This window comes from Peromyscus maniculatus, chromosome 3 (genome assembly GCF_049852395.1).
Source record: "Peromyscus maniculatus bairdii isolate BWxNUB_F1_BW_parent chromosome 3, HU_Pman_BW_mat_3.1, whole genome shotgun sequence".
In the NCBI taxonomy this organism is placed as follows: domain Eukaryota; kingdom Metazoa; phylum Chordata; class Mammalia; order Rodentia; family Cricetidae; genus Peromyscus; species Peromyscus maniculatus.
The window spans coordinates 80355892-80368198 of NC_134854.1; the positions used below are offsets into that span (position 1 = coordinate 80355892).

Consider the following 12307-nt stretch of genomic DNA (forward strand, 5'->3'; position numbering starts at 1 on the left):
GAGTCACATCTCTGGCCTCCATATTGATGTGGCAGAGTGACAGAAGGGCTCTCAGTTCTGGTTCAGATGTAAACGCACTTGAAGGAGTGTGAAGATGCCTCTTGGAAAACAAGTCCCCTCAAGGAAGGGAAGCTGTACACTGAGTGGCTGAGGAAGAGGACGGAAGGGGATATAGGATAAAGATAAAGGGCAGACAGGCTTGCCTCTGGCTTGTGTAGCACCTGATGGAACCTGTTCTTCCCAGCACTGCTGTCCTCTGACCATCACTGTTGACCAGGCCGTTTAAAAGCCCCAGTTCCCAAGTCCCCTGTTGCACAGAAACTCCTTTTCAAGAACTTAGTTGCCCTGTGACACGAACAGTCCTAAGTGAGTAAGTTGCCATTTCTGGGTATTGTGCTGCATTGAATAGCTTCTCCTGGGGAGACGTGAACTTACCCCAGACAGGATGCTAACAGCTAACCAAAGAAAATATCTTGTTCAAGACTAGCTTAGTGAACCAGTGAGTCTTTTGGGCTTCTTACAAGAGTATGAGTGACTCCAGGGCAGTGTGCCATGGAAAAGCCCACCTCAGCTTGCGGGATGACTCCTTGCATCTCTGGGGCTCCCAGAGTGGGTTGAAGGCAGCCCACTTGACCAGTACCCCTTTCCCCCAGCAATTGTTTCGTGGCCTTGAGAATATCGTAGGCTTTAGCTTTCAGAGAGTCGAAAGTTTTGTTTACTTCCTGGGTCTTCCGAGCCCCGCTTCTCCCTGTGAGAGGGAGTCTTTTAGTTAGCAAGCCGCAGCATAGCTGACCAAGAGCCCAGGAGCAAGGTTTGTGAGCCGGGGCCCTATGGCGTCCCTTTACCTGTGGTCTCCAGTGGGAGGTACCAGTGTGAGATCCAGACACAGGTCCTAAGTACCCCTCCTGGCTCCAGTGGGATGCTGGCTTAGGCATCTGTGCTCATTTGAATGAGAAATGGCCTCCACAGGCTCATGAATTTGGACACTTGGTTCCAGTTGGTGGCCCTGTGTGCATGTTGTGGAACTTTAGGAGGTGTAACCTTGTTGGAGAAAGTCTGGCATTGGGGGTGAGCTTTGAGGGTTGCTAGCCTGGACCCACCTCCTTGTTTTCTCTGCTTCTTATAAGTGGTTGAAAATGTGATCAGCCAGCTCCTGCCTCTGTCTCAGTGCTATCACTGCCTATCACTATGCCTTTCTCACCATGATGAACTCTGTCCTCATGGAACAAGAAGCTAATAAACCCTTTCTTTTTTAAGTTGTCCTTGGTCATGGTATTTTATTGCAGTCACAGAAAAGTAACTAAAACAGTCTCTCTTCACTCTGAGGATGTGCGAGGAGGAGGAGGAGGAGGGTGTGGAGAAGAGCTCTTGTTCCAGTGTGATCGCCAGCCCCTAACTACCCTATGCTTTCTAAAACCCTGCTCTTTTCTGTGGTTGATCAGACAGCTGAGCACAGCCTTTGATTGCCAGCCTGGGGAGACATAGGGAGCCTGCTCTGGAGAGAGAATGCTTATAGATTACGTGTCTGTGCTATTCTCCTAAACCATCTTCATAGACTGAGAGAGCAGTGCAGGTAAGGATTAAGCTGAGAAAATAAGTCAGGCATCAACCTAAACTCAATTCCTAAATCAGGGCAATAGGATTGGTCTCCCTTTCATAGCTCATTGCCAAATTCACATTACCCCATTTGTGTTCTGTGTGATTTCAATGGATATAAACTTGTTATCAAATTAAAATATTACAGGGTTCTGGGAGGATTTCTACTTTTCCATTTTCCATATTACCCTGCTGTTCTGACAGGGTGTATATTTCTTAATCTTACCATATCTTAATCAGAATCTTACTGAATCAGAAACTGGAAAGACTGTTTCCAAAGATAGACGTGAATCAAACTGATTTTAAATGAACAGCAGTTTACTAAAAGGAAAAGAGAAGAAGAATCTGGGTCCCAGGAGCACAGTGTAGACTTTCAAAAACTCTATAGAGTCAGTGGGACTGAGCAGGAGTGTAAAGACCCTCTGGTCCATCCTACGTCAGCCATCTCAACCCTGTTATAGATGTGTTACTCAGGAGTTACCAATTATGAGAAAATGAGCTCTTCCTAATCCATCTGGACTGCTAATTATAGGGTGTACAGTATTTATGATACTTTCCCTCAGGGTAGAAATAAAAGTATAATTTCTTCAAGTAAATGACACAAACCAACTTAAATGCAAGCATTTGGGGCGTATTCAATTTTAATAAGGTATTTGCTGGTAATAAATAGATCTCCCAAGAAGGGGCTGACATACAGTTGTCCCTCCTTGAAGCCATCCTGATGGCATTGACCTTGGATATGTTGATCAGATGGGAGTTAAACGACCATCATAGTATGTCTCAACAGACAAGCACACTCCTTGTAGGGAAACCAAGACAGACTAGGAAAAAAGGTTCTTACCTACAATCAACTGATGATGATAGAAAAAGAATCAGAAATGTATCCTTAATCTGTGACGCTTTTGACCTTATAAAAAGATAGATAAAAATTCTAATGCCTTGTGTCTGTAGAGATGGGAATTATTTTAAAATATAGGATGTTACATACACACAGATGTATTAAAATGATTGGAATGTTTGTTCCATGGACTACAGTGAGGATCTCATGCATCCATACTCACCCTAAACACATCAAATTATATTAATGCATCATAAATGCAGCTATTTATATATCAGTTATACTTCTATAATTTTTCTAAACAGATCAGAATAGCAAAATAACTTTCCCCATCCGCCTGGACTCCACACTTCCCACCCCCACACATACCTGCTAGGTATAGGAAATTAAAACAGATTAAAAGCTCCAAGTTTACATCATTGGTTCTCAGTTCTCATATACTAGGATTGTCTGAGGAATGACTCCTAAACGGGAGCTGCCAGAGTTGAGAACCATTGCTTCTTCTATTGCTCCTCACAAAACTATAGCACTGGAAGCAGAAGACCCACCTGACCACCTCCTCCTTGTGAGAGTTATGTCCACAAGTAAAGGATTCTTCATGGGTGGAACTTACTGCCACCTTATTCAAATGGGAAGTACTTTTCTAGGGTAGGAAAACACCCTAAGAGAAAGGCTGGAGATGTAATCCTTAAGATTGTGCTGGAAGGACCCTGTAGATGATTATGTTGCATCAAACATGAAAAAGCTTGTTATTGGAAGACCAAATTGGAGGTTAATGGTAGACATACCTACCACTGTGTCAGAACTAACCATCCTGTGACTAATAGATAAAAACCCTTTCAAATTTATTAACTTAGCGGACTATTAGCTTTCTCTAACCCAAAAGCTAAGAATGTCATCAGATAGGCATCTTAGGCTTATGGAAAAGCTTCCCCTGACCTCCTGTAACCACCTCTCTGATGTGCTCACCAATGTATTGTAACATTGTAAAGGATTTATGACTTTCTTTATTCTATAAAACGTCATGAAACTGCTTCCGTGTTGGAACATAGGGTAAGCTTAAATCTGTGTTCTTGGGCCATGTTCAGTCAAAATGGCTCCAGAATAAACTCTTTCGTATTCCCTTTAAGCTGAGAGCTGTGGTTTTTACGTTGAGTTAATGTTCAGAGGGTGTGTGGAAATGGGAACAAATTGGGATTCTTCCTGATGAGGGGAAGTCAAGATTGTGCCCAACTTGGGCATCATCTTCCAGGGAGGGGAAGAATTATAGTTGGTAGAGTTGTACTAAGAGGTCTAGACATTGAATGAAAATACTCAATAGTGCAGAGAAACAAAGCCAAAAAGAAACAACAATAATAATAATAAAAAAACCCAACCCTTCTGTTCTGACAAACTCAGAAATGAAGAGAATGGTCTGTGGAGGCTTAATGCTGTATTCAGGGAAAGGATTTCCTTTTCTTTTTTCAATAAGTTGGAGTGTCATGATGTTGCCAAAACTGAACTGGAAATCCTGGACTTAAATCATTCTTCTGCCCTGGGCTCCTAACTAGTTGGCACCACAGACATGCTACTCTCCTTTGCTGAGAATTAGATATTAAATCAAATAGTACTCAGAGGATAAAATTATAAGTTTAATTATTAGCCATATGTTGTCATTTAACATTACCCCCTGATGATAGTTTACAGGTGTCGAGATCTCTATACTTTGCGCCCTGCACTCATGCTATTGTTGCTTTGCCACATTCAGAGTTAATTTCCTACATATCATTCTAACTAATTACTACTTAACATCCGCCTGGGGTTGGCTTACTATAACAAGTTCAAGGGTTGGTTTTAAACAGCAAAAATTTATATTTCTTTTATTCCTGAGCCTAGAAATCCATGATGGTACCAGCTGACTCAGTGTGGTTGTAGACAGCCATCTTCCCTGTAGGGAGCACAGAGAAAAAGCAAGCTGTCTCCTGCCTGGCCATGTAAAGGCACTAGTTTCATTCCCGAGAGCTTCACTTTAGCGACCTGATAACTTGCCAAGGGCTGCCTTCAAATGCCCTCCCGTTTGGGATTAGCATTTCTGAATATGGATTTTGTGGAAGATGCAAGGGAAGGGGACAAGTCCCTCTAGTCCATCACAGTAACCAAAAGGAAAAGGAATGTTTTTTCTTGAGATGTCCACTGATATAGTACTGGATAGTTTAGAACTCACTCAGTAGACCAGGCTGTCTGAGAAATCACAGGATCTCCCAGCTTCCGCCTCCTGAGTGCTGGTGTTCAAGGCTTGGACCACCACACCAAGCCCCAAAGGAAATATTTATATGTCAATATTTTGCTATTTTCAAACTAGAAATATTTGTATTTTATTGACATTGAGCATTCCCTAGCCTGATAGGCCCGCCTATTCTATTCTTGAGATTTGTAGAATAAATGTGTCTAAAGGACAGACCCTCTTCACTTCTGGACAATGGTAACAATAACAAGTGCTTATTCTCATCTTTAAAACCTTGGCAGAAGGACCATGTCCTTTTTTTGAATTATTAAACTATTGCTGGTACACACTGTAAAATCATGGCTCACAAGCACCCAGACTTATTCTTCCTTTCACATTTTGCACCCCAAGGACTACATCATTTATCATTTATCCAGAGAGAGAGAAACTTAGACACTGTCATGTTATCTTTGGAACATACTGAATTACAGACTAACACCTGCTCAGGGTGATGTGTCCTGTTCTTGGACCTTATCTACATTTGGATCCCAGAATGCAGTAAGACGCCCTTGGCTAACAGAAAGCAGTTTCAGTTGCCCGCTCTTGCCAAACAGAAGCTCCAGGCCCATGTAATTAGAAGTGCTGACCAGTGAGTTCAGGTAAGAATGGTGTCCTTTTCTGCTGCCCGTCTGAGAATTTGTGTATCCGGTCCACGGTAGAACGAGACGGAAAATCCCCTGTTATCACCATCTGCTCTGTACCCAGTTTAGTAGTAATGACTTCCTTTGGAACATAAGTAAGTGCTTTTTCCAGGCCTGGGGTATTTGGAGTGTGTTAGATGATGGGCTTATTCAGTATCCTGCACCACCCAGAGATATTTTCTACTTTTAACTAAGCTCAAGGTTGTAGTTAACATTATGTTTATAATGGCTGCTATTTGAAATAGCAGCAGGGTGTGCCTACTTCTCCAGTACACCATCAGCCTTATTGGAAGAAAGCAGTAGAAGGAAAGGGGGTGAGAGTGTTAACCTCTGGGTAGCTGTGTGTTCCTTTCAGTGAAAAACATCTGCCAGCATCTGACACTGACAGTCAGGCCAGAGCCGCAGAGGAGTCTAAGGATGCTTAAGAATGAATGGATGTCTAGCTGAAGAGGCCATAACGAATGCCTTGTGTTTTGAGAGAAGAAAATAGACAGTCATTTGACAGTGTGTATTTGCTGTTTCCAAACTGAAAACTTACCTTGGGCTTGGATGTTGTTGCTAAAAGGAAGAAGCTGAGTTAAGATTCACAACCCACTATGCTCATGATATTCTGGGATAGATGCTTTCAGACTTAGTGGTGCATGTGTTGTTATAACAACAAATGCAGGTAATAGTTACCTCTATAATTAAATATTAAAAATATAAGAGCTCCCAGAATTCTAGGCAAGGAAGTCTAAATGTGTGTATAAGCTAGTCTATCTTCCTGCTTCCTCTATAGGATGTCAACACCTAGGTTGAGTGGCTGTTTCCTTATAAGGGTAACAGTGAAAGTGAGACATTTTAGCAAATGTGTGGGGGACTGTGGAGGACTGTTCCTATATTTCCCACCTTTTTTAGGGTTCTTATGAGAGAGGGATAAGAAAACATTAGAAAGAGACTTAGCCAACGAGAAGACAGAAACACAAGGTAGCTTCAGAGGGTCTGGATCAATACCCAATGGCCCCTTCTGCCTCTTCAGAAGGGCTTTTTATAACAATGCCAAGAGGTGGGGCAAGAGACCTCCCCCTTACTAGATCAAAGCCCACCGCACAGCCAAGTGTAGACCCTTCCAAACACCTGGTAACCAAGCCTGTGGTGGTCAAATCATCGCCTTATTGCAGCCTTGCTGGGTAAAGCAAGCTCTGATTCTTGGACCCCGAGTAAGTTCTCACTAGGAAACCTCTGTGGGTCTCGACACAAATGCAGTTCTTGAAAGACAATACGATTATCAAATGTATCAATGTATACCTATCACATATAAAGTTACGGATTGAATGGACTCCATCAGCAAGGTGCCAACAGAATGAGATTTTCCTTCTGGTTTATTGTTGCCACACATACACAAGTTCTCTGACTGGCAGGAGAGAAGAGCAGCTTCTGTGAGAGCTGAGGGAAAACCCAGAGGAGGAAACTCAGAGACACCATGTGGCAAATGTGGCCCAAGAACCGGAGAGCAGTGGTTCCGCAGAGCTCCACCTGGCTCCTCCACAGCCCCTGTGCTATCAGGACAGGAAACTGTTCCTCTGTAGCAGGTGAACGGCGTGTTCCCATCAACAGCACCCACCATAAGAATTAGACCCTGCAGAACTGAGCATTGTGGGATATCACATAGTACAACTGGAGGCAAAAAGTGACCATTTGACCAACTTTGTTTAACCCTAGAACGTGTGAGAGACCGAAAGAGCTTAGCTTGGGACTACTGATAGTAGAAAGTTACCTCAGAGCCCAGAGGCTTGGACTTGGGGCTACCCAGAACTGCCCAGGGGGTGACAGAAGCCAATTTTGGACACAGTAGCACTTTGAGCATACTCAGGTTTTTGTTTTTGTTTGTTTGTTTGGGATGTTCCCAAAAGTTGCTCTGAAAAATATAATTATGTTACAGCCTATTGCATACATATTTGTATATGACAAAAGTCTGTTTCAGAAAATATTTTTTATGAAAGAAGACACCTGACCTTTTCAAATCAATTTTCACCTTCATAGCGTTAGTTATAATCACAGAGATTTCAGCAGCTGGGAAATATTTAGTGGAAGTGCATTGTGGGTTCTCCCTAAACCAACACCATACCTGTGCCCTGTGTCACCAGCCATCATATTTCTTCAGCTCTTTAATGATTGTTACCCGCTAACTATAGCTGGAGTTTAACATAAGTGCTGCAGTCTTCTCGGGGGGGGGGGGGCGGTCTTTGCAGCCAATACAAAGTTCCAGGTTGAAATGGGAGCCCTTGCAGTTGGTATCAAAGAGCGGTTTCTGAGTCTTGCTCTGGGCTCAGCTCGAGGACCTCCTGCCCTTGGCTCAAGGGTTATTGTGCACCTTCATGTTATCTCTTCCGTTTCCAAGCAGAAGGGCTAAGAGCAAAGGGTTAAATCATTGTTAGTGTTGTGTTCAAAGTGATAGTGTTCCAGAAAACTGCTAACCTCCTGGCTGTCTTACTTTTCTTGTTGTGGTGGAAAAAAAACACACAACAACAAAACCAACCTGGCAGAAAGCACTTCAGCAAGGAAGGGTTTATTTTGCCTTTCTGTATTCCATCATGGTGAGAAGTCACAGCAGTGTGCATGGCTGGAGCTGTGGCGGTAGGAACGTGATGCAGCTGGTCAACTTGGCACCTGCCTTCAGGAAGAAGGGGGCGTGAATGTAGGCGCTACGCTCACTCACACTTCTTTTTCCCATCTCAGACCACAGCCCATGAAGTGGACCACTCACATTCAGGGCAGGTCTCCCTGCTTCAGTTAAACTTAACTCTTTGGAAGTTTAACATGCATCCTCAACCGCACCTCCAGATGTTTACCTCCTAGATAATTCAAGTCCCATCAGGTTAACAACCAGGGTTAGGCATCACCCCAGCCAAGTTCACTCTTGCTACCAACAGACAGTAACCAGAGCAAAGAGGGTGGTACAGCAGCCCTTCAGTGTTATTTTGTGGTTGTTTGCAACTTGCGTATGGTTACTAGACTTTGGCAAAACACTTAGATAGGCATCTGTAAGAAGTGCTTTCTTGGGTGGCTCTTCTGGGTTAGGACAGTCCCTGTGAGTCTGGGTCCTGCCAGAGACCTTGGCTATGTAGAGGTTTGTGGGAGGAGGGAGCCTGAGCAGACATAGTCTTTATATAAAGACAAGGCCTTTAAATCAGCATATGAAGGGTCCCCATCATTCTGTTTATTTTGTAGTAAGGAAACTGAGGCTGATAGATTTAATAAGAGAAATCATATAGCTAGTCAGTGCCTGACCACAACTAAGCTGCTTCTCTGAACTTGACTCTGTAACCTTTGCTTTCAGCTTGTGAGGGCACATGGAGGCAGTCCCATGGTCAGAGGTTAGCGTAGCATAGAACAAGTCTTTGTTAGTATTCCTGTGTCGCAGAGCTTCTGTAGAGCATGGATTTGGTAGACTCAATGCCTTTTCTGTTCCAGAAGACTCCTCAGGAAGAACCCATTATGATTTTTGTTTCTAAGAATGCTTCTGCCTATGGTGAGTCTGGATGGAACTTAGCGATGAGAAACACTACCCCTTTTTACCCAGCTCTGTGCCTCTCTCCTGCAGATGCCGTTCCTATGAAGACTGCTGTGGCTCCAGGTGCTGTGTGCGGGCCCTCTCCATACAGAGGCTGTGGTACTTTTGGTAGGTTACAATTCGTTCTTGTTCTGAGTGCCCTTTCCTGGTACTGCCTGCAGTCCTCAAGTGCCCACTGTCAAGTCCAGTCACAACCTCAGTTCCAATGGCATCGTCTCAAGAGGTCATGGTCTTTGGGAAAGTCTGGGCTGAGTGCAGGAACATTTGGCTTGCCCTCCTCCAGGGCTGTTAGAGTAGGAGTTTAACAGAACCTTTTCCCATCGCCATCGGCGCTGTCTGGGTAAGAAGAGCTTGCAGGGGTACAGCTTTCCCACTGAGCGGCTCCCTAGCCAGTATCTGAAATGGCCTTGGGGTTGATTGTCTTGAGGAGTCAGAATCAGCAGACTGAGACTTGTGACAAAGTTTCTGTTGCCTGAAAATCTCCCCTCATCTGTACTGCCTGCATCTTAGCTTTCAAGACAGGCATCCTGCATCTTTACTCCTCCCCAGCTTCTCACAGAGGTCTGGGGAACATACAGAATCCATCAATTGCGCGTTGAGAGAAGTGTGGAAGGCACGCTGTCATTTAGAGAGTAGCCATGTGCAAGTCTTAGCTCTCAGAGAGGCCCCCAAAAGTCTCTGGAGATACACTGCTCTGTAGCCCAGAGGCCGTTCACATGTCGGGGGTGGCACAGTGCAGCAGAGGGGGTTTCTGGAAAAGGAACTGAGCGTTTCTTGAAATCATTTACTTGGCTGGCTTGTGGTCGTGTGTAAGACCGAAACAGGAGCAAAACACCTTGCACGTTAGTGGGAGACCAAAACAGGAACACTGTACCTTGAAGGTTAGGTGTTCTGTTGGCAGCTAAGACAGTTAAGAATAGGTTCCAGTTTCTTCTATGTTAAGTCCTTGCAAGTTAAGGTTTCTGTCTACAGTTGAGTAAGTTCCTGTTTGTCCTGTGTTAAGGCCTTGTGAGTTAAGGTTTCTGTTTGTAATCAAGAACAAGCACTGTTTCACAGCCCCGATATAAACGGCTTGCAGCCCCACTCACACGCTGTACATCCTTAGCCTGTTCCTCCCCTTTCATTGTGTTTTTCTAACTCTTGCCCCTGTGCTCACCTTCTCTCTCCTGTAAGAGACTTCAAAGGCCAGCAGGAGCGGCTCTCTCAAATCCCAACTTCGGGTGAGCTACCCAGCTGGCCAGTCCCGGGTGCACCCCAAAACACAGCTTGCTTAATTGGATAAACGTGGATTTGATCTTTTCTCCTTTTCTACAAACAGATATAGCAGTTTGTAAAATTTTGTGTCGGATCAGACCCCGTTCCTAGGGAACCACTGTGGCTAGTCCTACAGGAAGCTTTATGACTGATATTACTGTGAGTCCACAGGGTGGAAAGGCCCTAGTCATCCCTATCTCCAGTGTCCCCTGATGAATTCCTCAAGCTTCTGCCATGTAGAGAGAGACCTGTTGGCTCCCAGTGGTGGCAGTGCTGAAGCAGCTGACTCTGTAGTTTCTAGAAGGTGATTCAGGCTGTCAGGGTGGACTTTTACAGTCCAGGTCTTCTCCTCAGACGTGGTACCCACCACTTAGTGTTTAAATGAGTGGCCATATTTCAGCCTGCCATGCTGAATGGACCTGTGGCAGAGGCTCCATCTTGTATTATCTATAACTTTCTTGGGGACTTCCTCAGATGATTGTGGGGGGTGGGCATCCCTCAACCCCACATTTCTCCAGAGTACTCTTGGGTAGGAGCAGCAGGAAATATTAGTTAGAAGGATAAAGGGGGGGACAACACATAGAAAACACAGAATAGCTTCCGGAAGGCCTGGATCCTAATCCATTGGGCCCCACTGTCTCTGCCCTGGGGGATTAAAGGAATGCCAAGGGGTGGAGCAAAAGACCTCCCCCCAGCACAGCCAAGTGCAGACCATCTCAGACACCGGTACTCAGGCCCGTGGTCCTAATCATCCTCTCTATGTAGACCTGCTGGGTAAAGCCACTAGAAGACTTAAAAAAATGGGCTCCAACAGATGATTACCTCCGAGCCCTCGGGATTAGTTTTTGCTAAGAAAATCAGAAGTCTAGGTAATGGTCATGGCCAACTGAACTAGGATGCAGGTCTCATTCCAGTCGGGTGGCAGGCTTGGGTACAAGGTTCCCCTGTTCACAGCATCCTCATGTGTCAGTACAGGAGACATTGTCGGCAGAGTAATTGCTCTTTGCCTTTCTGTTTCGTGAAATATTTAGGACGTAGGTACAGACTCGGAGATCCTCTAGTGGGTGAGAGAATCCATCCCCTGTCATGAGAAGGGATTCCTCTTCCCTATAGATAAGGAAGTGGTCTTCCTTGTTCTGGCCTACACACTGGGAGCAGCAGGATCTGGCAAATCTTGTTTTCCCGTGCATTCTCATCCTGTAATGATGCTAGTGTGAGATTTACTCTGATGGGGTCTGAGTCCATTCCAGGGAAAGGGTACGACTTGAGCCGGGGGCTGTCTTGTTATGTAAATGTATTGTAAATTTAACCTGTTTTACTCAAGCATTCAATTTTCTATAACTATAAAAAATATACCCGATTTTGAATATTATTTTATATTAAACTTTATTTTAAACTTGTTTTGAGTAACTTGCCTTAGGCTTGACGTTGACAACATATACAGATGACTATGTAACAGGAGATAGAAATTGGTTTCTCCCTTTAATCTTGTCTCTTTAAATGAGTTAGATTTGTGTTTACCATGACTACAAACAAATTTCAGGCACATTAAAGACATTTGATCAGTTATAAGGTAGTTGATGATTAACATTTATGTCTTAATTATCTTTGTTGTTAACAGCTTACAATAGACTAGCAACTCTCATAAAATTAAGATTTTATAATTTTATCTGTTAAAATTTTAAGCCTTAAAATTACAATTTTGAACCAAAGCTCTTTTAGTACCAAAATACATTTTAAACTGTAAATACAGTCCATGGGGAAACTGGAGACCTCATTTTCTTGATCCTTTTATAATACAATTTTATAAAATCTAAATCACTTTAATAAATATTTTCTATTAAGTAGCTCATTTTGTCATATATGCATAATTATATATGAATATAATTACAAGAGAGAACAGTAAGATCGGCTCTCCTAAGGAGACATCAGAGTAAAAGGTGTGTCATTAATTTTTACCATAGCCTTTTTATTTGCTCAGTCTCTCCAAATAGTTAAGCTTAACAAAATTATCAAAGATGTAAGTGATTAGACATACATCTTTAAGTTACTTTTTGTTAACAGGAGTAGACCATTATAAACTTAGCAATTTATAAATCTTAATCATCAAACATGCATCTTCCTTAAGTCCTATCATTTTTGACAAAATTTAATTTTATCAT

General features: G+C 43.4%; 1 protein-coding gene across 2 annotated transcripts in view; it reads left to right on the forward strand.

Moving 5' to 3' along the window:
* Positions 1–12307, forward strand: part of Vopp1 (VOPP1 WW domain binding protein) — an 86182-nt gene that overhangs the window by 55648 nt on the left and 18227 nt on the right. For both annotated transcript variants that reach the window (XM_042273410.2, XM_076566862.1), the window contains exon 3: positions 8922–8999. In XM_042273410.2, coding sequence (XP_042129344.1) covers positions 8922–8999 — 78 coding nt within the window. The remainder of the gene's footprint in view (positions 1–8921; positions 9000–12307) is intronic.